The sequence below is a fragment of the Phocoena sinus genome, chromosome 6 (genome assembly GCF_008692025.1).
Source record: "Phocoena sinus isolate mPhoSin1 chromosome 6, mPhoSin1.pri, whole genome shotgun sequence".
NCBI classification, from domain to species: Eukaryota; Metazoa; Chordata; class Mammalia; order Artiodactyla; family Phocoenidae; genus Phocoena; species Phocoena sinus.
Genome location: NC_045768.1, coordinates 35575959 through 35600139, shown reverse-complemented (window position 1 = coordinate 35600139; position 24181 = coordinate 35575959). Strand labels below are relative to the sequence as shown.

General features: G+C 44.5%; 1 protein-coding gene across 5 annotated transcripts; it reads right to left on the bottom strand.

Moving 5' to 3' along the window:
* Positions 1 to 429: 429 nt before the first annotated feature.
* On the bottom strand, positions 430 to 24181 carry ZBTB5 (zinc finger and BTB domain containing 5). 5 transcript variants are annotated; one of them, XR_004350427.1, is made up of 4 exons: positions 22060 to 24181; positions 2790 to 4849; positions 1787 to 1905; positions 430 to 1119 (listed from the first exon to the last, which is right to left on the bottom strand). XR_004350427.1 is itself a non-coding variant. In XM_032635477.1 (3 exons), the coding sequence occupies exon 2, from the start codon at positions 4843 to 4845 to the stop codon at positions 2815 to 2817; it is 2031 nt and encodes a 676-aa protein (XP_032491368.1). In that variant the 5' UTR covers positions 4846 to 4849; positions 22060 to 24181; the 3' UTR covers positions 430 to 1905; positions 2790 to 2814. The 5 variants fall into 5 exon arrangements, 3 of the variants coding, with proteins under 3 accessions (XP_032491368.1, XP_032491366.1, XP_032491367.1); XR_004350426.1 differs by having other exon boundaries at positions 1787 to 4849; XM_032635477.1 differs by having other exon boundaries at positions 430 to 1905.

The following is a 24181-nucleotide window of genomic DNA, read 5'->3' as shown; positions in this document are numbered from 1 at the left end:
ATCACCTCAGTCCTCCTAAGGCCAGGCCACCAGCACTGCCAAAGCCCTGCTCCTGCTGAGGGACCTGGGCTCCAGTTCTTCCCCGCAGCTGAGCCATACTGGAGAGTGGAGTCTTCACCCTGGGAGGCACGTAAGGGAGCGGCAGAAAGCGCAAGATTTGGCAGGCCCACTAGGAGTAAAACTGCGGTGAGAACAACACATCACCCTTGTCCACAGCTCAGAGACAAAGCTCAGGGAAAGCACGAGGGACTGATGACCGATAATTGTTATTAACCACAGCATGAGAGAATTTTCTAGGAAGTTTGGTTTTAAAAAAAAGTACTGGTCACAGCAGGGTTAGCAGAGAAAGCAATACTACTTCATTTTTTTATTTCAACCTTAAAAACCTAAGGCGAAGAAAAAGAACACATAATTAGTTAGAGGCATGAATACGACAAATTTTTTATTTCAAAGTCTCAAATTTTGACCAGCATAGCACCACTGACACAGGTGCCCTGATAGAACCTTATAATTTGGTCACCAGAAATGATTATGCCAAGCTATAATTAAGGCTAACCAATCAAATCCAGGTACCCAATACCAGTTAAAATTCAGGTAGAAACTACCAATTTGTGGGAACCCTGGGACTGGTTTTCCAGGGAACCTCTGAATTATTTTTTAAGTGCTACAGCATGTACGAGGACCTGGCTCACAGGCTGGCTTCTCACATGTAGGAACTGATTGACTAAGAGGTAGATGAGAGATTCCAGATTCCACTTAGCAGTGGAGAGGCAGGGCGCCAGCCGCTGTGTCAGAGATAGGCCCCAAAGCAAGTCCACTTAAGCTGGAGCTCAGGTGAGGGGGCGGCTTCCTGGCACCTCCTCCTCAAGGTGGAAGGGGAGGAGGGCTGCCACTGCTCTCCGGGTGCCACCGATTCCTCTTCCCAAGCCAGGCAGGGCCTCTCTCGTTCTCCACGCTGACCCACCTGCCTCCCAGGGTTAATCTCACGAGTCACTGGTCCCCACAGAGGGGTGGATGTGGAGCCTCCTCACATCAAGTCAGAGCATGACTGCTAACAATTCGCCACACACAGCTGAACCTCACAGGTGATCCCACAGCCTCCAGCCGTCTCCCCCACATCTGAAAGGAGAGGAATCAGAGGTTTCCCTTTTGGTTTTCCTCCCTGGGAATCAGTTCATAGGAGATGCTAAGCAATGAACATTGTAAGTTTATCCACAGACAGATGTGTAACTGCGTACGCTAGCTTAAGAGGAGAAAACACTCGCTGATTACCTTTCTTTCTAAACAAAGGTAAGAACTGAAGGATTTCACTCAATTATGCACAATGGCTTGTGTCTAAAAAAGCTGTATAAAAAATGGACTCATGTTCATGCATGAATTAAACTGACTTCATGAGCTCTATAGAGACACATTAACCTGTGCTTTTCCCCTGGAAGCTCATGAGCCAGGGCTCAGCCTGACAGCTGCTACCAAGAGCCCCAATGGCACAGGGTCAGAAGACCACAGGTGGGGCTGGGGAAGAGAAGCAGTGGGGTCCAGGGAGGCCCAGGGCAGTCACCCAGATGTCTCCTCAAACTGTCTCAGATGCTGCTTGGTGACTTCTGTGCTCTGGGCTGCCCAACCCATTTAATTTACCCATGAATACTGCTGCATTTGGATTTCACACATTCAGTATTGGGTTGGGGCAACAACAAAAGTTCAGGGTCTGTACTTTAAAACGATAGTATTGAACAGTAATAAAACCCATGATGGAGGGGGGTTGATTTCACTTTTGGTTAGTTTTTACCTGAAAACAGTAATCTAGGCCCGGGAAAGATGCCATATGTGGCATGAATGTGAAGAAGTGAAGCAGACAACGGGTTTGTCGTTGGGTGAGATGTGTCAGGCTGCACCAGCCCCCGAAATCTGCACGGAACAAAGGGTAAATGCGCCATAAAAGATCTCACTAAACAGGACTCCACACCATCAGAACAAAGACAAACACTAGCTCTTTTCTGACTTCCAAACATGGAACTGTAACATATATATTACAAGTTGGTTAAAATACTGCTAAAACAGCACATACAGAAACAATACCTTACTTGCTGCTCCCTATAAGTACATATTCCTTTTACAACTTTGTTTTTAAAACCAGGAAAAATTGTTAAAACATCTATGTAACAAACAGTGATGTTTTCCAAAGTATATATACACCTAATAGTCCAGAGAATGCTCGCTCTGGACCCAGTGTCAGCACCATGAAAGTGCAGTGTCTGTGACTGCAAATCAGACAAAAATAAAAAATACAGTATTTTCTGAAGCCTAGGACTAGCTCATGATAAACTTGAAAGCATTTTTGGCAGACAGGTATGTCCTCAAGGGCCTTCCTTTTAGACAGGCACAAAGTTGCCACTGGTTACACTTAAGTTTATCTTGCATCACTGTGCAGGTATATAATCTCATCAGAAGGTATATAGGAAATTTAAATGCTTCAGAGTTTTACAAAAATTGCTAAAAAAAAACCTTTGCACTTCAATTTTTAATTGTCAAATGTGCCACTTTTAATGACATCGATTCCAAACTACTTTGACTGCATTACTCAACCCTAAGGAAGAACTTGGTTTCAGGGATTGGATCCCTTCTCAAAGCGTACATTTCACTCAGAAATGTAGCAGTACAAGCACTACACCTATTTATTCTCCATTTATTAGTCATCGAAATTTGCATGAGCCATTCGCAGCCTGAAGCCTCAAACCCAACGGCATTAACCACCAACCAAAAGAGACTGTAGTTTAGGTCCTGATACTGGCCTCAGCATTATCTCAAGAGGTCGGGTTAGAGCAAAGTGCTGGGAAGGTTGCTGCTCTGCCAGCGCAGGCAGGTGGTCTTCGAGTGTTTGTACAGGTGGCTGGACTGACTGAACCTCTTGCCGCACTTGAGGCAGGCGTAGGGTTTTTCACCTGTGTGAACACGGATGTGCTTCTTGCAATCTGTCAAGGTCAGGAAAGTCTTGCAGCAGATTTTGCAGGCATACTTGCGAGCCCCCTCTACGACTAAGACGTTGTGCTCCGATAAGGCCTTCTTGCACTTTGACAGGACGTCAGCAGATGCCCTCGTCAACTGCGGGGGGCCGGGCTGCGAAGGGTGGCCGTTTTCAAATGAGGATGTGGCCGCGTTCATCATTAGCTGGGAACTGGCAGAGTTCTCTGGGATCTGTGAGCTCCTGACTGACGTTACCACTGGCATTTTGGGAGCTATGCGGCGGTAGTATGGAAAGTTACTGGCTCCACCTCTAGGGGAGCTCATCATTACCCTGGAGAAGGAGGAATGCAACCCCAAACCAGACCTGGAAAAATCCATCCCAAACTGTTCTCCTCCTTGGTAGCCTGAGGTCTGCACACATGGCAGGCCCATCACTTCCTGCATAGGCCTGACGAAGTGAGCATCTGTGGGCTCGCTGAACGGGTTCTCCATGTGAGAGCCAGGGGCTGAGGAGGGCCCGCCTGCAGGCCCAGCCTCTGGACTCAACAAATAAGGGGCCTCCCCCTCCAGCCTGCAGTCACTAGTGGTGTTTGGGATATTATCGTCATTGTTCTGATTTGCACTAAAGTTACTTCCTCTGCTCTTGTTAAGAAAATTTGAAATGCTAAAAGTGGATTTATGTTCTAGGTTATTTGTGACTTCCAAAATATGGATGTCTCCTACCCGGTCAGTGCTAGACTGGGGATCTGAAAAACTCCGGTCGCTGCTCTCAGGGCTGAGGTCTATCTTCTCGGCACTGACCACCACTCCCTCCACCTCCACCGATTCGCTGCCTTCCGCTTGGGAGGTCACGTCGCTCACTTCATCCTGAGGCTCAGGAGAGCTCAGGGGCTCAGATTTAACCACCACTCTCATATGCTCCTTCTCACCAAGGCCAGCCTCAGGGTTTTCACACTGAAAACCACTTTTCTCAGGTGTGGCTTCCTGCTCAAAACTAGCCTCGACCTGAGTGGCGCGGGAGGCCATGGAGAGCTGGGTCACGTTGCCGGTGCTGTTGTCGGACTGGCTGGGCACCTGGGCATCTTCTTGAGCACCAAAGGGCCGGTCAAATATGATGGCGCTGTCGTCCTGGGTGTCGGTCATCCCGTCAGCTTTAGGGTTATCCACAATCTTCAGAGAATCTGGTGAAAAGAACTCCTCCCGAGAATGAACCCCCGGCCCATTCTCTGGCGTAACGTCGGAGATGGCAGACTCATCCAGGGTGGGTCGGAGCCGCTGTCTGGCCCGCTCCTCTGCAGACTGCTTGCGCTTATGCAGGCGTCTCATGGGGAAGGGTGTCCGCTGGTCCAGGTTACTGCGCATCGAAGAGCTCATGGGGGCCGGCTGCTCCTCACCACTCTGGCTGGAATTGAGGGCTGAGCTCACGATGCTCAGTCCCAGCTGCTGCAGCATAAAGGAGCGCTGCATGCGGGCGCTCTGCTCCTGAACGCGCTCGGTGGGGGGAGACATGGGCAGCGTCCTTGTCGTTAGGTAATGTTTACATGCCTTAACAACAGAGTTCAAGTGCAGGTGAGAGGCTGCCAATAAGACATCCATAACATTGCTCTCCCCCAGCATGAGGGTGGAGGTATACATCATGTCAATCAGTGCGGCAAAGGCCTCCGCTGTCACTACCTCGCTATCCAACTGGATCATGTTCATGGTCTGATCTCCCTCTGCCACAGAGAACAGGGCTCGGAAATGTGTACTGCATGCTGCTAGGACCGAGCGGTGGGCTTTGAAATGTCTGTTCCCCACTACAATGACACAATCACAGAGCTGGCCGTGAAGTCTCTGGTAGTTCAGCTGCTGGAAGATCTGTTCAAAGTGGCCAGGAAAATCCATGATCCTATAAAAAAAAGAAAGTGTTAAGACACAGAAGAGCTTAAGTCAAAGGGCACAGAGGGTGCGACGACAAGAGAGGCATGGGGACTTCCCTGGTGGTCCAGTGGTTAAGACTTCGCCTTCCAATGCAGCGGGTGCGGGTTTGATCCCTGGTCGGGGAGCTAAGATCCCACATGCCTCGCATCCAACAAACCAAAACAAAAAACAGAAGCAATGTAACAAATTCAATAAACACAAAAAATGGTCCACATCAAAAAAAAAAAAATCTTAAAAAAAAGAGGGAGGCATGAATGACCAAGCTTGGACCTTTCAAAGCTCGTGATGTTTCTGATGGTGGGCACGCAGACTAAACACCTGTCCAATAAGGAGCAAATGCTGATTCGGCTAACAGCCCTGGAAGCCTGCACACACACACAGATCAGCTACGGGCTGTTTACAGCCTCCGCTTCACCCTTACATGACCCACTTTTAACACTTAGGGTCCATGTTAGAAAAGACCAGTGTGTGGGTGATGCAACATCTATCTATACCTGAGAAGTCAGAGTTCTGCACTCCCTGAGGACAATAAATAAACTCCAAGAAATTATAAACAGTCTTTTAGCAACCTTAAATAAATAAAAAGGGCATATCAATATTAGTGGGGAAGATTTCCAGTTATAGATGGTAGTAGATTGCACTCATGCATTTACCCTCTCCACCCTTAAAGTTTTTTGGTTTTGTTGTTTTAAAGGTAAAAACCCACAAGGGAAAAAAGAATGGGAAAGAAATATCAATAGCATTTTGGAAGCTGGTAAGCAGGTAAACGAATACATGCTGACTGACTTAGCATGCCCAGAAAGCTGAATCCTAAACTGGCAGTGGCTAAAACAACCTGACATATATAAACCCCCACCCACCCAGAGGCTCAGAACTGGCTGCCAAGGTGCCAGGGGAAGTGGAGTGAAGATGATGTCAAGACAAGGGGACTGGCTGGAAGTCTATTCGATAAAAAAATAATCTAATGGACGTTCCACACCTGTGGCACAGAAAAGGTAAAGCTATAGAGACAGAGAGTAGATTAGTGGTTTTCTGGGACCGGGGTTGGGCTCGGGGCAGGACGCAAGTGGGAAGAGGGACTTCTGGGGGCATGATGGAAATGTTCTAAAATTGGGGTATGATGATTACACATCAAATTCTCTAAAAATATTTGAACTGTACACTTAAAACAAGGAATTTTATGGTATGTACATAGACCTCAATAAAGCTCAATAAATTAAACTTCAAAAAAAAAAGAAGAAAGAAAAACAAGAGATGAACAAGCTCCAAAACCATCTGCTCAGACTCCATTTTCACCTGTAGGGCTTCTATACATCCAACCCAACCAACTGCTTAGAACATCACATGTATCTTTGATGATACTAACAGAATTACTAGGTTTTTCTCCCCCTTAGATGTGATAATGGCATTGATTTTTTTTTTTCAAAAGAGTAGTTTTTAAAGAGATAACATACTGAAATACAGATGAAATGACATGATGTCTAGCGTTTGCTTCAAAAGCTTATTTTTTGTACATTTGAAATTTTTTATAAATGTTAAAATTAAAAAAGGGAATAAAGAAGAGACCGCATGGACTATGGGTGGATCACTTTCCAAAGCTGAGTGTGGAATCATTACATATGTACATTTTCATCTCTTGGACTCATCAGCAACAAGAACTTGCTTGTCCTCTCCTAAGAAACTGCTACACTTCCTAGGAACTACAGGACTGCTGATTCAAAGTCAAACTCCTTGACTAGTGCTCATGACACACTCTCATTGTATGGTTAGAAAACAGGGTCAATAACCCCCAAAGTGCCGCTGCTCTGTGCCTTCTGCCCACAGACTGTAGAAGCTGAAGGAGCCACAAAGTTTAAAACCCTGTTTTATCCTCTCCAGCGAAGGAACCTCTGGTCCTCTGGGAGGGAGGGAGGCAGAATCTAATGGTTACACCCCAGGATACAAACACATGCAGACAGTCGTGCCTGGCACTAGAGATAAAATGATCAACAAGACAGATCCATCTCTGCCCTCAGGGGTGACAGACTAATCAACGTTCAAATACAATAAAGTATTACAAGTGCTGTGGTAGGAAGTACAAGGTGCTACAGGAGACAAAGAAAGGGCGCCTGCCTCTGACGGGTTGGTGGAGGGGGTGTGGAAAGCCTCTTCGGGAAAGAAGCCAGCAGTCCCCTGCTGGGCTCTGGTGGCTGAACCAGAGAAACTCTGTACTCAGGACGCGAGGCTGGGACGAGCTGCTACAACCCACAGCTGGAGCATGAAGTTAAAGTCCGCACTAGAAGGTAAGACATTCCACCCACCAATAGAAGACTAGCAGCCCAGGGTTCAAATACCCAGGGAATCCCTCCAACAGACCACTTGGGTCCCCATCAAACTTCCCTACAGTGAAGCCCACCAGTCCTCAAGGCCGATTCACTCAGCTTCCAATCAGTCAGGTAGAAGCACCACAAACTGGAGGGGGAAAATCCCTAACATTGAAACCGAGTGTGGCCCTATGGGGCTCCCAGGCACGGAGGCTTTTTTGTCCCCCATTTCTTGTAGGCAAAACTCCAGCCTCCATGACCTTCCCTGAGTTCCAAAGGGCAGATTCGAACAGTTGCTAATCAAGGGAGGAGCAGGTAAGAAACAACCTGAGGCAAGATTAAAGGGATTAGAGAAGATTAGGAGACCGTCAGACCCTGCACACATCCTAATCTTGTCAGCAACCCCATCCTTTTGAAACTCTACAGAAGAAGAATGCAAGACTGTTACTGCCTTCGTCCTTATTGCATACCCCTGACCATGAGCCCCGACTATAAGACCTCTCCCTATTCCCCAGGGAGGGGAGCACAGTTCTTGAGGTGCTAGCCTACTGTGTTCCCTCTTCGCCTGGCAAAGAAATAAAGGCACTCTTTCTTTCTCCTCCATAACTGTCTCAGAATTTCTGTACAGCATCTGTGCACAGACAGCCAAGATTTTGGCAACATGAAAGACAGAGCCCTAAACAAACAAAAAGCATCTGGAAGAAACAGAACTAAGGGCGAAAAACACCTATAATTAACATCCTCAGAGAGCTAAGATACGATATCCATGAAACAAGGAATGTTTTTAATTTTTTTTGAAAAGAAATATTCCAGAAACAAAAAGTATTGGAAGTTTAAAATTGTAAAAAAAATTTTAAGTTACTAGAAGGGTTGGAAGATAATAATATGGCTGAGGAAATGTCACAGACAAGGCAAAGGAGAAATAAAAGTGAATGAACAAGAGAAAAAAAGAATTAACTAATGAAGCCCAAAGTCTGAATACAAAAAGAGAAAAGACAGAAAATGGGGAGAATGATAACAAAGAATAATTCTCAGAACTGAAGAAGTTACTTATTCACACTAAAAAGGTCCACCAAGTGCTCAGCAATATGAATGAACAAATCCCCACACCTGGCTCATTACAGTGACATTTTAAAACACCTGGGATAAAGATCTGGGAAGTTTGAATTGGGGGGAGTTAACAAAGAATCAGGAATAAAACTGGCATTAGACTTCTCAAAAGCAATACTGGAAGGTAAAAGGTTCTTTAAAATTCTCCGAGAAAATTACTTCCAACTTAGACCATACCCAGCCAAACATCAATTGTAAGGGGAGACTACGGCATTTTCCAGACAAGCAAGAACGCAGAAGTCTACCTCCCACATATCCCTTCTCAGGAAGCTATTAAACCTTGTGCTTCAGGAAGCTGGGAATAAACCAAGAAAAGGAAGATGAAGAATATAGGAATTGCACACACATCCTAGAAAACAGGCAAAGAGAATTTGAAAGATGATGCTGAAGCCCGAAATGAGAGCTAGGCAGCAGGACTGGGGAGCAGACTGGAGCAGGAATATGAGGGACTCCAAGGAGTTCCCCAAGGGAAAAAAGGAATGGAGAGATCACATGATATAGTTGAGAGCGCTAAGAAGTTAACAGTTCCATGAAAATGTGAAGATAGGTCATAAAAAAACAAGAAGAATTTTATTTTATTTCTTTGCGGTACGCGGACCTCTCACTGTTTTGTCCTCTCCCGTTGCGGCACATAGGCTCCGGACGCGCAGGCTCAGTGGCCATGGCTCACGGGCCTAGCCGCTCCGCGGCATGTGGGATCCTCCCGGACCGGGGCACGAACCCATGTCCCCTGCATCGGCAGGCGGACTCTCAACCACTGCACCACCAGGGAAGCCCAAGAAGAATTTTAAATGGGACAGTTATTAACTCCAGGAAGAATACATGGTTGTTTAGTTGCTGTACCCTATGTGTTTTGTTTACAGAGTCATAATAATGTGAACACAGCCAAATTTGAGATACTGGAAGGGTAAGGGAAGGCCAATACGTGTGGAGGGGGAGGCAGAGGAGAAGTGGTGTAAGAAAGTTAAATTCTCATCTTCCCTATTAGTCAAGAAATGCTGTCTTAAATACTACCTCAAGAAATAGTAATATAAGAACGCTGTTTGGAAATACAGAAAGCAGTAGCAGACGAAACAACTAAAGTGAAAATGGCTGCCTCTAAGGAGGGGGAATTTGGAGGGGAAAAACGGGGGACAGAAGACTGCTATTTTTTTAGCTCTAAACCTAATGGAACTATGTGGCTTCTAAAATATAAATACATACATATATTTAACTTTTATAAAATAATTTTTGGGTTGTTTTTTTTTTTTTTTTTTTGCCACACCACATGGCTTGTGGGATCTTAGTTCCCTGACCAGGGATTCAACCCACGCCCTCAGCAGTAAAAGCACAAAGTCCTAACCACTGGACCGCCAGGGAATTCCCAACATTAAATGAAATTTTAAAAAACATGGTAGGGCTTCCCTGATGGCGCAGTGGTTGAGAGTCTGCCTGCCGATGCAGGGGACACGGGTTCGTGTCTCGGTCCGGGAAGATCCCACATGCCGCGGAGCAGCTGGGCCCGTGAGCCATGGCCGCTAAGCCTGTGCGTCTGGAGCCTGTGGTCCGCAACGGGAGAGGCCACAACAGTGAGAGGCCTGTGTACCTCAAAAAAAACAAAACAAAACATGGTAGATCCTTGACATTCTAAAGGCATATACCCTGAGATCTTTGCACATCTCCAAATTCACAAGTACCATTATGGCACTTCACAAGGATTACTGCAAGCAGAAGGCCACATGGATGCCAAGCTGCACACCAGGCTTGCCCACTTGCTTTAGTGGCCCAGCCCTACAGAGCAGGCCAAGTAATGACTGAGTGAAATGACAAGTGACCACAGGACACACGCCTTCAAGATCCCTGGGAAATAACAAAAATGACAAACTCTAAATCCATAAAAACCAAAGGTCTACAGTGCTAACAGAGTATTAAGCACAGGCCTTTGCTGCACCTGGAAAGTTACAAATGGATGGTAAAATGCCTCAAAGCAGGGGCCACGTGTTGGCCTATTCTTTTACATCCTGTGTTTTTTCAGCTTTTGAAGAGTTTCCAACAACAAATACATCACTAAAACACGTACTTTCCTGCTGCCCCCTTCTTGCTTTATCAAGATTCCCTGATAGGAGTGAAGGGCCAACAATGGCAAGCAGCAGCACATGCGCCCCTGACCCCACCCAATCAACCAGGGACCACAGAGCTCAAGGCTTTGGGGAGATTAGACAAAATGCAATTATTGCTCACAAGTCTATAGCTCCTGACTTGGAAAGTAAACACGTATAGTAGTAAGTGTCAAGTTCCAAGGAGGCGATTATTTTATAGCGGTAACAGGGAAGAAACATTCTGGTTCAAGAAACAAAAGAAATAAAACAAGGAGTTGTCTCAGGAAGCTGTACCAGCCTCAGAGTCACTCTGAGAACTAAGAGACCATGTCAACTGGAGCCTTGTTAGGTTAAAGCAAGCAGCACCAGGCACTGAGTTTATTGCTTTCTCTCCTACTGTGGAGACTGGAACCAATGTTGTAGAACTGTTGCAGTGCTGACAGTAGTAGTAATAATAAAACAATAGTGACTACTGTTAGAGAGTCTTCTATGTGCTAGTCATTGTGTTACGTACTTTTTATTTATATTATCTCTAATCTCCAAAACAACCTTGTCAGGTAGGGCTTACTATTCTGACTTAACAGATGAGGGGAACATAAAAGACTAACTTCCCAAATAAATGGTATTTTAATGGAGCATTAAATGGGCATTCTGTCTAATGTCCTTCTTCTTCAACAAGCAGCAGAAATATGATCATCTGAAGAAAAACAGCCTCCTTATTTTTTGTAATGTCAGTTATCTTGAGTATAAGAGAAACTACCACTCTTTTCCACAAAAGGTCATTCACTAAAATGTCAAACTCCTAATATTCAATCCCCCTTTCTATTGAAAGGGCATAAGTAGCAAGGAAATTGTGGTCTCAAAAGCACCATTTTGAGGAGATTCCCAGGGCCCAGAAACCTATGAGAAGAGACTACTGAGGTAGCTAAACATGACCCCAATGAAAACAGAGGTTTAAATAATGTTGCAAAATAGGTAAACAGTTCATATAACTTCCTGTCATCCTAGAGATTGTCAGCCCTACACTAGATGCCCTGACACAGTCCTTGAGATCAACTCAAGTTCTCCAGGCTCTTCTCCAAACACTTTAGGGATGCCTGGAATGTCCCGCTATGCCTTATTGTCAGGCCTTCATCAGGGCAGTACAAAGGCTAAGGATTCCTTTCTTCTTATGGGGGCCTGGAAGTTGTGAAACTAAATGGTGACATTAGAGATGATCATCAAAACCTGGAGAAACACTTATTCTCTAAGTTAGTAACTGTGTTGAATTATCTGTTTAGACATAACTCCAAACTAATTTCTCCTTAACGGCAATATTCTTTCATCTTAATATCATTTAATCAATTTATGATCATTTAGATTAGCAATAGAAATCAAATCCACTAATATAAAGCTAATTTTAGCCATAAAACTGGCCAATTAGATTATTCAACTGCTCCTTCCAATATATCCAGAGTGTCAGAAAACACTTCAGGGTAAGTCAGAGCCCTTAACTGGATACAATCAGTCCGCTCAACTGATTTAAGGAGGAAGGGATTTATGGTAAAAAGATGTTAGGAAGCTCACAAAATCTCCAGGAGGGTGGGAGAGTGATACAGGAATGCCCCAGAGCACCCAAGCACATCGTGGAAATCATTACTGCCACTACTACCTCTATTTTCCATGGATCCTGCTCTGGATTAGCTGCCCAGAAGAGAGCTGCCATTGCACCTTCTACACCAGCACAGTCCAATACAACTTCTACAATGACAGAAATCAACAGCATAGTTGTTATGCTGTCCACTAGTCACATGTGTTTACTGAGCACTTGAAATGTGGCTAGTGTGACTGAGGAAATGAACTTTTAATTTTATTTAATTTTAATTAATTTAATGTCTACTGGATTGGACAGAGTAGTTCTAAATGCTCAGTATTATTCCATATTGCTCACATCTGCATCCAGACCCCACTCAGGTACCTACGACCAAGGGAACCTAGTTCTCACATCTGCCCTGTAATGATGATTCTACCTTGGGAAATGGGACACACAATTTGCAGGCTCTCCAAATGGAAACGTGGGGGTGTTCAAAAGGCTGGACAGCTGCCAGTGACAAACAGCCACTGTAACATTCCTCTGACAGTTAGAGCCCCTCCCCATGTATGTGATGGGGTAAATGGCTTTTGGAAATGCATAGCTTTTTTGGGCAAGAGGTGATCGTCCCGAAAGTGAAAGAGAGAACCAAAATAACAGAAGGCCAAAGATCTAGTATTGTAGTACACGTGCACTGGCAGTGCAGACATCTTCAACTAGCATTTATTGAGCCCTTCCGTAGGCTGTGATGAGGAACTAGGGTAAATTTTTAAAAGCTCTAGGGAATTTAAAACAGAACATTTAAAAACACTTATTTGTTAATTAATTTTTAAATAAAAATAAACAATGACAGGGATTTCCCTGGTGGCGCAGTGGTTAAGAATCTGCCTGCCAATGCAGGTGACATGGGTTCGAGCCCTGGTCTGAGAAGATGCAACATGCCATGGAACAACTAAGCCCGTGCACCACACTGCTGAGCCCACACGCCTAGAGCCCGTACTCTGCAACAAGAGAAGCCACCACGATGAGAAGCCCACACACCGCAACAAGAGTAGCTCCCACTCAAAGCAACTAGAGAAAGCCTGCGTGCAGCAACAAAGACCCAACGCAGCCAAAAATAAATCATCAATTTTTAAAAAAAGACCCAACGCAGCCAAAAATTTTTTAAAAATAGAATAAAAATAAACAATTACATGTTAACTTTTATGAAAAATAACTATACCCCCCTCCCCGGAAAAAAATAATGAGAAGAGTGGCACTGTTTTACATTTTTGCATTAACAGAAGATAGCTGGATTCTCATACTTGCTTCTGCATTCAGGATTTTGCAATATCATACACGAGTGTACACTCGTGAAAGAATTAAGTGAAAAAAGTAAATAAGTCTTTATATCAATATGAAAATAGCTTTGACCTCATAGACTCCTTGAAAAACTCTCAGAGGTCCCTAAGGGTCCTTGGACTATACTTTGAGAATAGCTGATCTAATGAAAATTCTAACTCTACTGGGGGATGGAGGAATGTGGAGTGTGCATTGAAATGCACAGAGCAAAACCAGTACAATCATAAGGAGAAATTAACAAACTCATAAAAAACAAAATTCTTATCTCTAACCAAGGGGAAGTCAATAGATAATGCCTAAACTGAAAAATTAAGAAGCTCCAAGCATGGCTTTTTACATATGTATATAAATATCAAAGGAATTAGTTAAGAGTTGAAAGTGGGGGCTTCCCTGGTGGCGCAGTGGTTGAGAGTCCGCCTGCCGACGCAGGGGACACGGGTTCGTGTCCCGGTCCGGGAAGATCCCACATGCCGCGGAGCGGCTGGGCCCGTGAGCCATGGCCGCTGAGCCTGTGCTCCGCAACGGGAGAGGCCACAACAGTGAGAGGCCCACGTACCGCAAAAAAAAAAAAAGAAAGAGTTGAAAGTGGGAGTCTTGAGGAAGAGAAATGGGGAGCAGGGAGGCCAGGGCCTAGTATTCATCTTAAAAATCTGTGGAACTAAAAAAAAAAAAGAAAAAAAAAATCTGTGGAACTATTTGATTCCTTAAGTGATGTGTACTTAGCAAACTACATATATATCTTTGGTAAAATTTGTTTTTAAAAATCTAAAAAGAGAGCTTGAACAGACCATAACTGGTCCCCACCGCCACACACACAATTAGAAAGAGCTGCCAAAGAATTACTTCTCCCCTGAAGAGGCACCAGCACCAAGTAGTTTTACAGGAAATATCTATTGAATGCTATGGAAAAGATAATTCCTATATTATTTAAACCATTTTAGGATAGAAAGCTTCCTATAATGCAATTTTAAATATTGATAAATAGCTATTATATCACATGCCAGGCAATGCAATTAAATACTGTAAATATTGGGACTTCTCTGGTGGTCCAGTGGTTAAGACTCGGTGCTCCCAATGCAGGGGGCATGGGTTTGATCCCTGGTGGGCGAACTAGGATCACGCATGCCACACGGTGCGGCGGGGAAAATAAATAAATATTGACCAATCTTTCTGAATGGACTGGTAAGGATAAGTTATATATAGTGAAGGGCAACCTACTGCTGTCAGTATACTGACTGACTTTTAAGAGAAGCTATTTAATATCCAGCAAGTAATCTATCAATTTGTAACTTTGACCCAAAGCAAGTGTACACTACAATATTTTTTATGCAGGAACAGAGTTTTAGAAATTTGCAAACTAAATATAATTAAGAAAATACACTTATACCACTGCTTATTACATTAACATGAATAATCAAGAGTTGACTTTTCTCAAAAGATTTACTTTCCTAATAGTGCTTTACTTAGACTAATAAAAAAGTTCATTTGTGTTCTAGGGGAACAAGCCAGTTAATAGCACATTTTAAACTGTTTGACTTATATATTGACCTACCCACATGCTTTTCAATAATATACTTAGTTCATAAAGAAATGTACACCCATACTCAAACATCATCTACAACATATCAAGTGATTTGCTGCTGGTCTGCCAGGCAGGACCTGCCAAGGCTACACCTGCAAGAAGCATCTTAACATTCTAAGAACTCTTAACGTTCAATATCCCTAATCTAGATAAAACCCTAGCAGAAAAATAACTAAACAGAACTTTGCCTCCACTTGTAGAGATGACATAAGTGAAAATAAATATAAGAGAACAAAACTAGGCAAGGTCCCAGTCAAGCAGGCTAGGATTTTTGATGGGGTTACAAGTCCTGGAGTCCTAGAACATTCATCCATATTCTGGTCTGATCAACTAAGTGGGACTAGGTAGGCACACAGGCGTCCAAGGTTAACCCCAGCTACCACATCTGTCAGCATGACTAATTTTATAGTCTCTCTGGTTCTTCTGTGTCAGGGCAGCTCAGAAATTGGACAGATTAAGTGTACTAAAAAGGAAATCAGGACTTCCCTGGTGGTCCAGCGGTAAAGAATCTGCCTTACAATGCAGGTAACGCAGGTTTGATCCCTGGTCAGGGAAATAAGATCCCACATGCTGCGGGGCAACTAAGCCCACGAGCCACAACTACTGAGCTCGAGCACCTCAACTAGAGAGCCCACATGACCTGGAACCTGCACACCAGAACTACAGAGCCCACGGTGCCCTGGAGCCTGCACGCCACAACTAGAGAAAGAAAACCTGCACGCCACAACAAGAGAGAAGCCCACGTGCCACAACAAAAGATCCTGCGTGCCGTAACTAAGACCCGACACAGCCAAAAGTAAATAATATAAATAAATAATAAATCTTTAAAAAAAAAAAAGGAAATCCATCAATGACTAAAAGTGAGCATGACTGGGGATGTCAAGCTAATGCCAGAAGCCCTTACCATCTCACCCTACCCTCCAGCTCTCCCACTTTACCAGCTTGTTTTCCAGTTCAAAATTCCTAGGGCTGGACTTCCCTGGTGTTGCAGTGGTTAAGAATCCGCCTGCCAATGCAGTGGACACAGGTTTGAGCCCTGGTCCAGGAAGATCCCATATGCCGTGGAGCAACTAAGCCTGTGTGCCACAGCTACTGAGCCTGTGCTCTAGAGCCCACGAGCCACAACTGCTGAGCCCGTGTGCCACAACTACTGAAGCCCGTGCGCCTAGAACCCATGCTCCACAACAAGAGAAGCCACAGCAATGAGAGGCCTGCTTGCCGCAACTAGAGGAAGCCCGTGCACAGCAACGAAGACCCAACACAGCCAAAAATAAATAAATACATAAATTTCTTTAAAAAAATTCCTAGGGATTAGCTGACCTAAAACTTCATAATTCAGCTTGAATAAGAAAAGTTATTAGTGACCTACTTATATTCTAGTGCAAAGTCAAAATGCTTCTACTAAAACTTCTTGTTGACTCCAGGGACTATAATTTCTCTCTCTCTTCCAAAGTGCCTGATATACAACTCAGTAAATTATCTTGAATGAATTTTGTATTTAGGTGAAATGTAACACCGTATTACCCAACAGTTATTTTTCTGAGAGTCACAACTATCCCTACAATCAGCCAAAAGCCAGAAAGAAAAAGTCTCAGAATATCCAAAATAAAGGTCAAAGCCTATGTATGAAAGATTTCCTCATAGGGAAGTACCTCAAGCCCTCACATAGTCTTTTTTTAATAATTATTTTTTATTAATTAATTAAGCTGCAAAGAGACAGCTGATGCACTAAGGGAAAAAAGGGGCCCAGCAGCACATACTGGGGCTATTAGCCCTAAATTTTTACATATATAGAAAGCGCATGTATGTGGAATCTCTTTCTTTTTTTGTTTTGTTTCAGTTTCGGGGGGTGGTTGTTTTTTGTTTGTTTTTGGCCGCACTGCATGGCTTGCAGGATCTTAGTTTCCCAACCAGGGACTGAACATGGGCCCTCGGCAGTGAAAGCACGGAGTCCTAAACACTGGATCACCAGGGAATTCCCTGCAATCTCATTCTTTAAAAATATAGGATAAATGGGACTTTAGCGTAAAGGCAGCCTTTGATTTATACATACACTGTGCTACTCAAGTGTGCAAAATAAATCACTTAGCATTTTCTCAGCAATATTACCTTCCAAGACCACTCACAAAGTATGCCTTTAACCTGTTACTATGTTAGCAAACAGGTCAAAGCACCTGTGCAGTGTAAGTAACACTGCACCACACTTACCACTATACTTCGATTAGTTGGATGAAAGGGTTGAATGCCTACTAAGAGCGAGGTCCTGTAGGTATTTTACATATATTCTCTCTTATGGATGATGATCAAGCAGGGACTGTCTTCCCCATGCCTAGGGCCAACATCACCCAACTAGTACAACAAGTGAAGGATAAGAGATATGATCCTAGGTCCATCCACAAAACTTCACTTTGCAGTAATGGGAGTAGCCCCCAGGAAGACATGGGCCCGGTGGCTGATGAAAGGATATTCAGTGGAGAGACAGTAAGCAATTACTAGTGTGAGCAAAGGCTAGGAATAAGGATCAGGCAATTGGAGGGAGTGAGGGGATGAAGCTGAAAAGCAGGGTCAGGGTCAAGGATTGGAACTGAGTGAAAAGACAGGTGTGTAAAATAACAGCTAAGGGAGTGAAAATTAGAGCAAGGATTCTGGAAGAGCTGGCAGGAGGGGCTTTTCATCTCTTTTCTTCCTCAAATCCTCCCTTATTACCAATGCTACATGCCACTGCCACCACCACCACAGACCACACCGCCAAGCCCTCACCAGTGCTAACAGACCCCAGTTTAGAAGGTCAGCAGGATGCAAGATAAGCTTTGCCTTCTCCTCCCACTGCTCCTTACCACTGGCTCCTCCCAACCCTGCCTTCCATGAGGCTGGTGCCAAACAAGAATCAGGGAGCAGAGCCTTGGGGAGAAGAGGGGCTGGGTGACAGAATGCATTCCTGGTGGCAGGATCACCTGTAATAAGGGGAAGATCTTGGTGTGCCCAAACCTGTCAGGGAGGTGGTCAGCCAAGGTGGTGGCCCACCGGCAGAATGCTGTCTGATAGATGGGCATGCCCAAGACAGTCAGTTACATGACAGTCTGACAGCACTGCACTTCAACTTCAAAATAATTTATGACAGGGGCTTCCCTGGTGGTGCAGTGGTTGAGAGTCTGCCTGCCAATGCAGGGGACACGGGTTCGTGCCCCGGTCCAGGAAGATCCCACGTGCCGCGCAGTGGCTAGGCCCGTGAGCCATGGCCGCTGAGCCTGCGCGTCCGGAGCCTGTGCTCCGCAATGGGAGAGGCCACAACAGTGAGAGGCCCGCGTACCGCAAAAAAAAAAAAATAATAATAATTTATGACAAACTTCAGTGCTTTATCCTATTTAGAACTTTACACTTGCACTGTAACTGTTCTAGAAATTTCCCTGTCTCGGGTACTACATTTTCCTAAAACTTAAAATGACTAGCCAGCCAGCTGACTGTCCAGATAAAAGAACATCTGTAGCCACTTAACGCTCTAAAGAGCATACAAACTTCACAAAGGTACCCAAAAATCTATAGAAACCATCCATCAATGGCTTCTTTTAGCTGTTTATATATTTGAGACTATATTTTAACATGTTTTAAAAGTCTAAATATATTTTCCCTCTATTATTTAGAAAATGCTGCCTGACACACATCCCAGTTGCCTCCACCACACACAACCTTTTCAGCAATTTTTTAAAATAGCTTTTATTGCCTTGCACCCCTGACAGATCAAGGTACGTATTTCTTAAGGAAAAAAACTAAACTTCTATCAAGAAGAAAGCCATGCTGAAGCATTGGAGACACAATTACTGATGGTGCCTTTCCAGAAGAGAAGATGAAAAATGGATTTAATTCATTTCTTATACCTAGTTTACCTTCAAAGTAGTATATTCCTTCACCTCTGAATCATTTGTCAAATCAATAGTGTTCCGCAAGTGACTGATACTTCACCTGCTAAGTTGCTTTTGACATTCTACTCAAAATAAAATACAGTGTATGTTACTACATGTGTTTAGATTTTTGTACCATCTGTACATTCCTCTCAAAACTGAACCCCAGAACAGTGGGTTTTCTTCTCCCTGTCCTCCTTCCTCAAATCCTCTCTGTAGACTAAAACAGAAGGACTTGTATTTCAAAGACCTTTAAAATTGAAGGTCTTATATTTTTAGAGGAAGACAGCTGAGTAGATTTTAAATTATAACTAATTTAGATGTACTGAAAAATCAATTACACCAAGTTAACAATATCATGTATGGAAGAAAGGGGGGAACAATTCACCCTAATCATTTTAAACTTAAGCTGGAAATAAAGCATTTGTAAACTGTTATCAAGTATACAAAGTAACAAAACACCAAGTACAGTTTCCAAAAAGCAGACCCAGCACTCAATCATCCTTTAAAATTTGTCAAAGAAACAAAACAGTTCGTTAATTCCCCTCTCAATAAGGAAAAAATATTACTTCCAGTAGGATTCCTTTCAATAGCAAACTTTCTTCAGAGTGCAGATTTGGAAAATTAATTGCTTACAATTAACAACAAATTAGTTGGATACAAAAGTCTTTTAATTGCACCAAGTTTCATTAAATCTAAGATGCCAGTGATTATCAAGTGCAACATTATCTCATGTAACATTGGGGGGGAAAAACAATGCCAGTTAAGCTATGGTATAATGCTTACTTATGGCATCCTGTCCTCAAGATTAAAATGTGAACAAAATGTGGTTTAGAATCAAGGAAATACTGGAACCTTAAACATATCATTCAAGTATGTTAGAATATCACAAGGAAAATTATGTACAGATAAAATAATCTTAGATACTAAGACAGTAATCTATCTATATTACAATAAAATGTCAGTACTCCAACACAATTCCTAATCTGAGCGGTCAGAAAGATAAATCAAAGCTTTTAGTAAATAGATGTATAATTAATCAAATGAAAGGCACCTCCCAAAATTGGAATCTGGAGATTAAAAGCCACTGTTCAGTAATGACAATGATGAAAACAACTGTAAGAACAATAGTTCACTCAGAAACAGCTGGTCTTTTAGCATGAGTTCACCTCATACTTAGACAAAAGGTGCCGTGTGGTGTTACATTCCATCCCACCTGCTACACTAACAAAATTTGGCTCTACTAGACAACATCCATATTTGAGAAATGTTAAGTACAGTCAAAGAGAACTCATATGCTTAAAACTGACAAACAGGAAAAGTATTTGTTTACAACAAATTTATATTAAAAAAATAAAAGTTGAAGACTAACATGGAATCAATACCTTGGGTTTTTCTTTTCCCTTTCCAAGGAGAAACTGAGGCAGATTCAAGATTCTGTCAGCACTACAGCAAACTTTGTCATTTCTCACTGTACACAAGCTATTTTTAAGTCTTACCCACGCTATAGAACTCCAGTTCAACATAATTCATGCTAAATACTTTAAATACTAAACATTTACATGCATTTTGTATCCAACTGATTTTTTTTTAATAACCAACTACTTGTGATAGCCTTACGACAAAGTCTCTTTTGAGAGCACTGACCCCTAAGCTTAGGAAAACACCCCACTCTAGATGCTTTTCTTTCCAAATCTTATCTCTTTCAGAATTTTGCTAGACACCTCAAATAGGAAGAATACAGCTTGCCAGTATCCCCAGCTAACTATACCATGTTTTGACACAACTTTTAGGAGAGAAAAAGCAAATCAAGAAAACATGCTGACTTCAGGACTCTTTAAAAAGTCCTGGTTCATTTACTTAGCAAAACGCAAGAGCCCGAACAGGTCCTCAACGAGTTAGTCTTACCTGGCAGGTCACCAAGCTGACAGTGGTGGTGAGGCCAGTCTTCCAAGTTTTCTGGGATTTCCAGAGGGGACTAAAGTAATAGTAGGAGGCCTTCCCTTGGTTTAGGGGCTTTTCTCTAAAATTCTCTCTCTCCTCTCCCAACCTGGTCTTTTTCCCCCTCCGCTAATCCTTTAGCTTATCAACCTCACCACCAAAATCACAACACTGAATGCACTTTCTACAGAAAACGGTGAGGCACCTAGCCCACCTTTTTTAAATTATCTAAGGCACAACAGCCCCTACAAGGATAACAAATCATCAGTGATGTCTAAGGCACAGCATTCTCTTCAACCTCTAAAGAAAGATCCTAATGTATGTAATATCTTCTACCTTCTACAACTGAAAAGTGTATGAACATATTTCGGAAATATTTCTGCTTCAGTTCTTGAAGGTGAAGGGTTTCTTACTTCAATTCATTAAAATTAACCAGAACCCAACCATACTACTTAGTACTCAAGATTTCACTGCGCCTTTACCTAAAATTTTTCCTCCAAACTAAATATTTAGGATTTGTGTCCTATTCAGAAATTAGCTTCCACAGTACCCTCCACGATGCCAGAATGCACACTGACTTAATAACAAACGACCTTTTTTGGAAGAGAAGAAAAACTAACCTTCGACCCCCCTTAACTCACTGCCTAAGGTTAGTATTTAAGTATAAATCTGCGTGTCCTCCAAACAAGGGGAGGAGGACAGAAGGCTGTTCTTACCACTGCATCCCCCACAGCTCCTAGCACGAAGCCTGGAAGCAGAGGCCATTCAATAATAGCCTATAAACACGGTAGTCCTCTGATAAGTTGGGGCATTCCAAAACACTGGCTCCACCCCTCCAAGGGTCAGCCTCCAGTTCCCGATTCCAGACCGCCTCGGCCTTGCTCTGGTGTAAATGAAACCTCGTCGCTCAAACAGACCCAGGATGGGGGCGAGAGAGCCACCCGACCCCATCCCGCAGATCCTCTATTCACCCCGCCAGGCTGTTGGTCCCAAGCCTTCCCCACCCGATCCCAGTAACCAACGTCGCCGGCCCGCAGATCCGAGGGGGCAAGAGCCCCGCCCCACCGGCTGGACCGACAGCCTGGCGTCAGGACACGGGGGACGCCTGCGCAGAAGAACACGCCTTCCACCCGCCTGGCCCCTCCGTTCCGAGGGTAACAATACCACCTCAGAAAGACTGACAAGGTAGGCGGGGGTGGGGGGATGGAGGGGAACCGGTACGCGTCTGCGCGCGCCCCGACGCCTGGACTAGACCCTGCTCGCGCCGCCCATGCAGCTCCCCCAGAGCCCAACTGTCTCCACGTGAGCGCGCCCGCGCGCGCCACCACGCCTCGCACTGACAGGGTTGCCTCACCTGAGCCGGACTCCGCCCCCCTTCTCGCTGGAGGAGGCGGTGACCCTTCTCCGATCGGACCCGACAGTGTCGGAGGAGGCGGGAACGTCCAGGCTGGCGCCCCAGTGATGGGATTTCCTCCCCCTTCCGCCCACCCCGCCTCTCGTCCTCCGGCTGCTTCAGCCCGTTCGCCGCCGCTCTCTGAGAATACCACGGCAGCTGCCCACAGTAAACGGAAGTGACGCAACACGAGATCGCCTACTCCGCGGCTTTTCTCCTCCCCTCCGGCCGCGCTACAGCCAATCAGAAGCGGAAGCGGCGGGGCCAGGGTAGATGTGCCGCCAGCCAGCGCGCGGAATCCGGCGGAATTTATTCGGCCCCGGGAACATTGACCAATCCGCGGTCCCAGGAGCCTCGCTGTGTTTACTACCGAGCGAATCCGTGAGCCCTGCAGCCAATCACCGTATGCCTTACAACACGTAACACTGTTATCAAATGCCTTTTAAAGCGGGATTTATCACTAAGCGACTCTAGGATTGGACTACAGAAAAGCGACTGTGTGCCGAAGCCAATCCAGACCCGCTGTGGTGGAGACCAGCGGGTTTTCCGCCTCATTCCACCAGTCACAACTACGACTGCCTGAGGTCTAAGCTAGGTGAGAGGCGAGTGCGTGAGGTAGTGTCCCACCGCTGGCTGGACCTGAAGGATTTCCCCACCCTCACGGCGCCCGGCTCCCTCTTCGGTGACACCGGGCTCCCTCTCCAACGCGAATTCCCTTCGCGGGACCTCGTAGGCTTTGGAAAAAAATAAAATTCCAAGACGCTGTTTAGGTTGAATTAAGCCAAAATCCAGGCTAAAGACGCTGAACCGAAAATGCCATCCATGTGACGGCAGTTGGGTCCGACACCGCGCCACGTCCAGTCCCGGTGGCGGCGTCTCCAAGGGCTGGGGACTGAGAAGTCTGGCACTTCGCTCCGCATTCCGTGCCGCAGGTCAAATAAGCCTGCAGTCTCCAGAACCAGTCTTCCAATGAACAGAATGGGAAACGTGGAAGAGTTGCGGACTTCGGTGGGACAATGTCAGAAAAGAGCAAGGTCCGTGCGGCTCCCGGGCTCCCAGGTGCACGCTCGGACGGAGAGCCCGAACCCTTAGGTACACCGGCCCCGGCGCCTCCGACGGCAGAAAGAAGCCCACCTTACCCATGTGAAGAGGAAACAAGGAAGTCCGTAAGGGGCCTTCCGCGGCGGGAGCTGTCGGGAGCTCGGCGTGGCTCCGGAGACAAAGGCAGGCTGGGGAACGCAGTTCGGTTGTTTTTTTGGGGAGTGGGTTGGGGGGAAGACTATTTTTAAAAGGGAACACCCCACTTCTTCAGAACTCAACACCCAGTTATCATTAGAGCTGATCCATCCCTTCAGACCATACACGTTGGAAATGTTGTCCTTGCAATATTGGGGTTGGGGATTTTTTTCTTTACGGCCTCAACGAAGTCTGATGGTAAATTGTGTTCATTAAGATTCCCAGACATTTTATTGCCCTAGCATGTATTTTACTGTCAGATTGGGCTGCTTTAAAAAAAAAAAAAAAAAAGAATGCTGACAGTAAGCCAGGCAACGTGAGAGATCCTTTAACATGTGTGACCCTTACAGACATACTGTGAACTAGATGTTATCTCATATATACAGAGTGGCAAAAATTAAAAAGATTTGTGCGTTTAGTACTTAGGAGAGCGTGTGAAAAAAGTCCCATCCTGTATCGTTGTTGGGAGTATCACTGCTGTTCTCTGAAGATAACTTGGTATCTTCAAATTTTTAAATTATGCATTCATTACATTCTCGCTGGCAATTCCTTTCTAGAAATTCTACTTAAATAAACAAATGTGGAAAAGTATGCACGAGACTTTGATCAAGCTTTATTAGTGGAAGAAAAAAAGAAACAATGTGAATGTGCATCCATAGAGAATTACAATACATTGATATACACTGAGTATGTATTATGGCTCCTTTATTACTAATGATCCCATATACATACAAAACAAAACCAGAAAAACCCTGCGTGTGGATGTACACATAAAAGCTTGTAAATGTATGGCTAATTATGAAAGCATACTATCAAACTGTTTGTAAAAATTGCCTCAGTGAAGGGA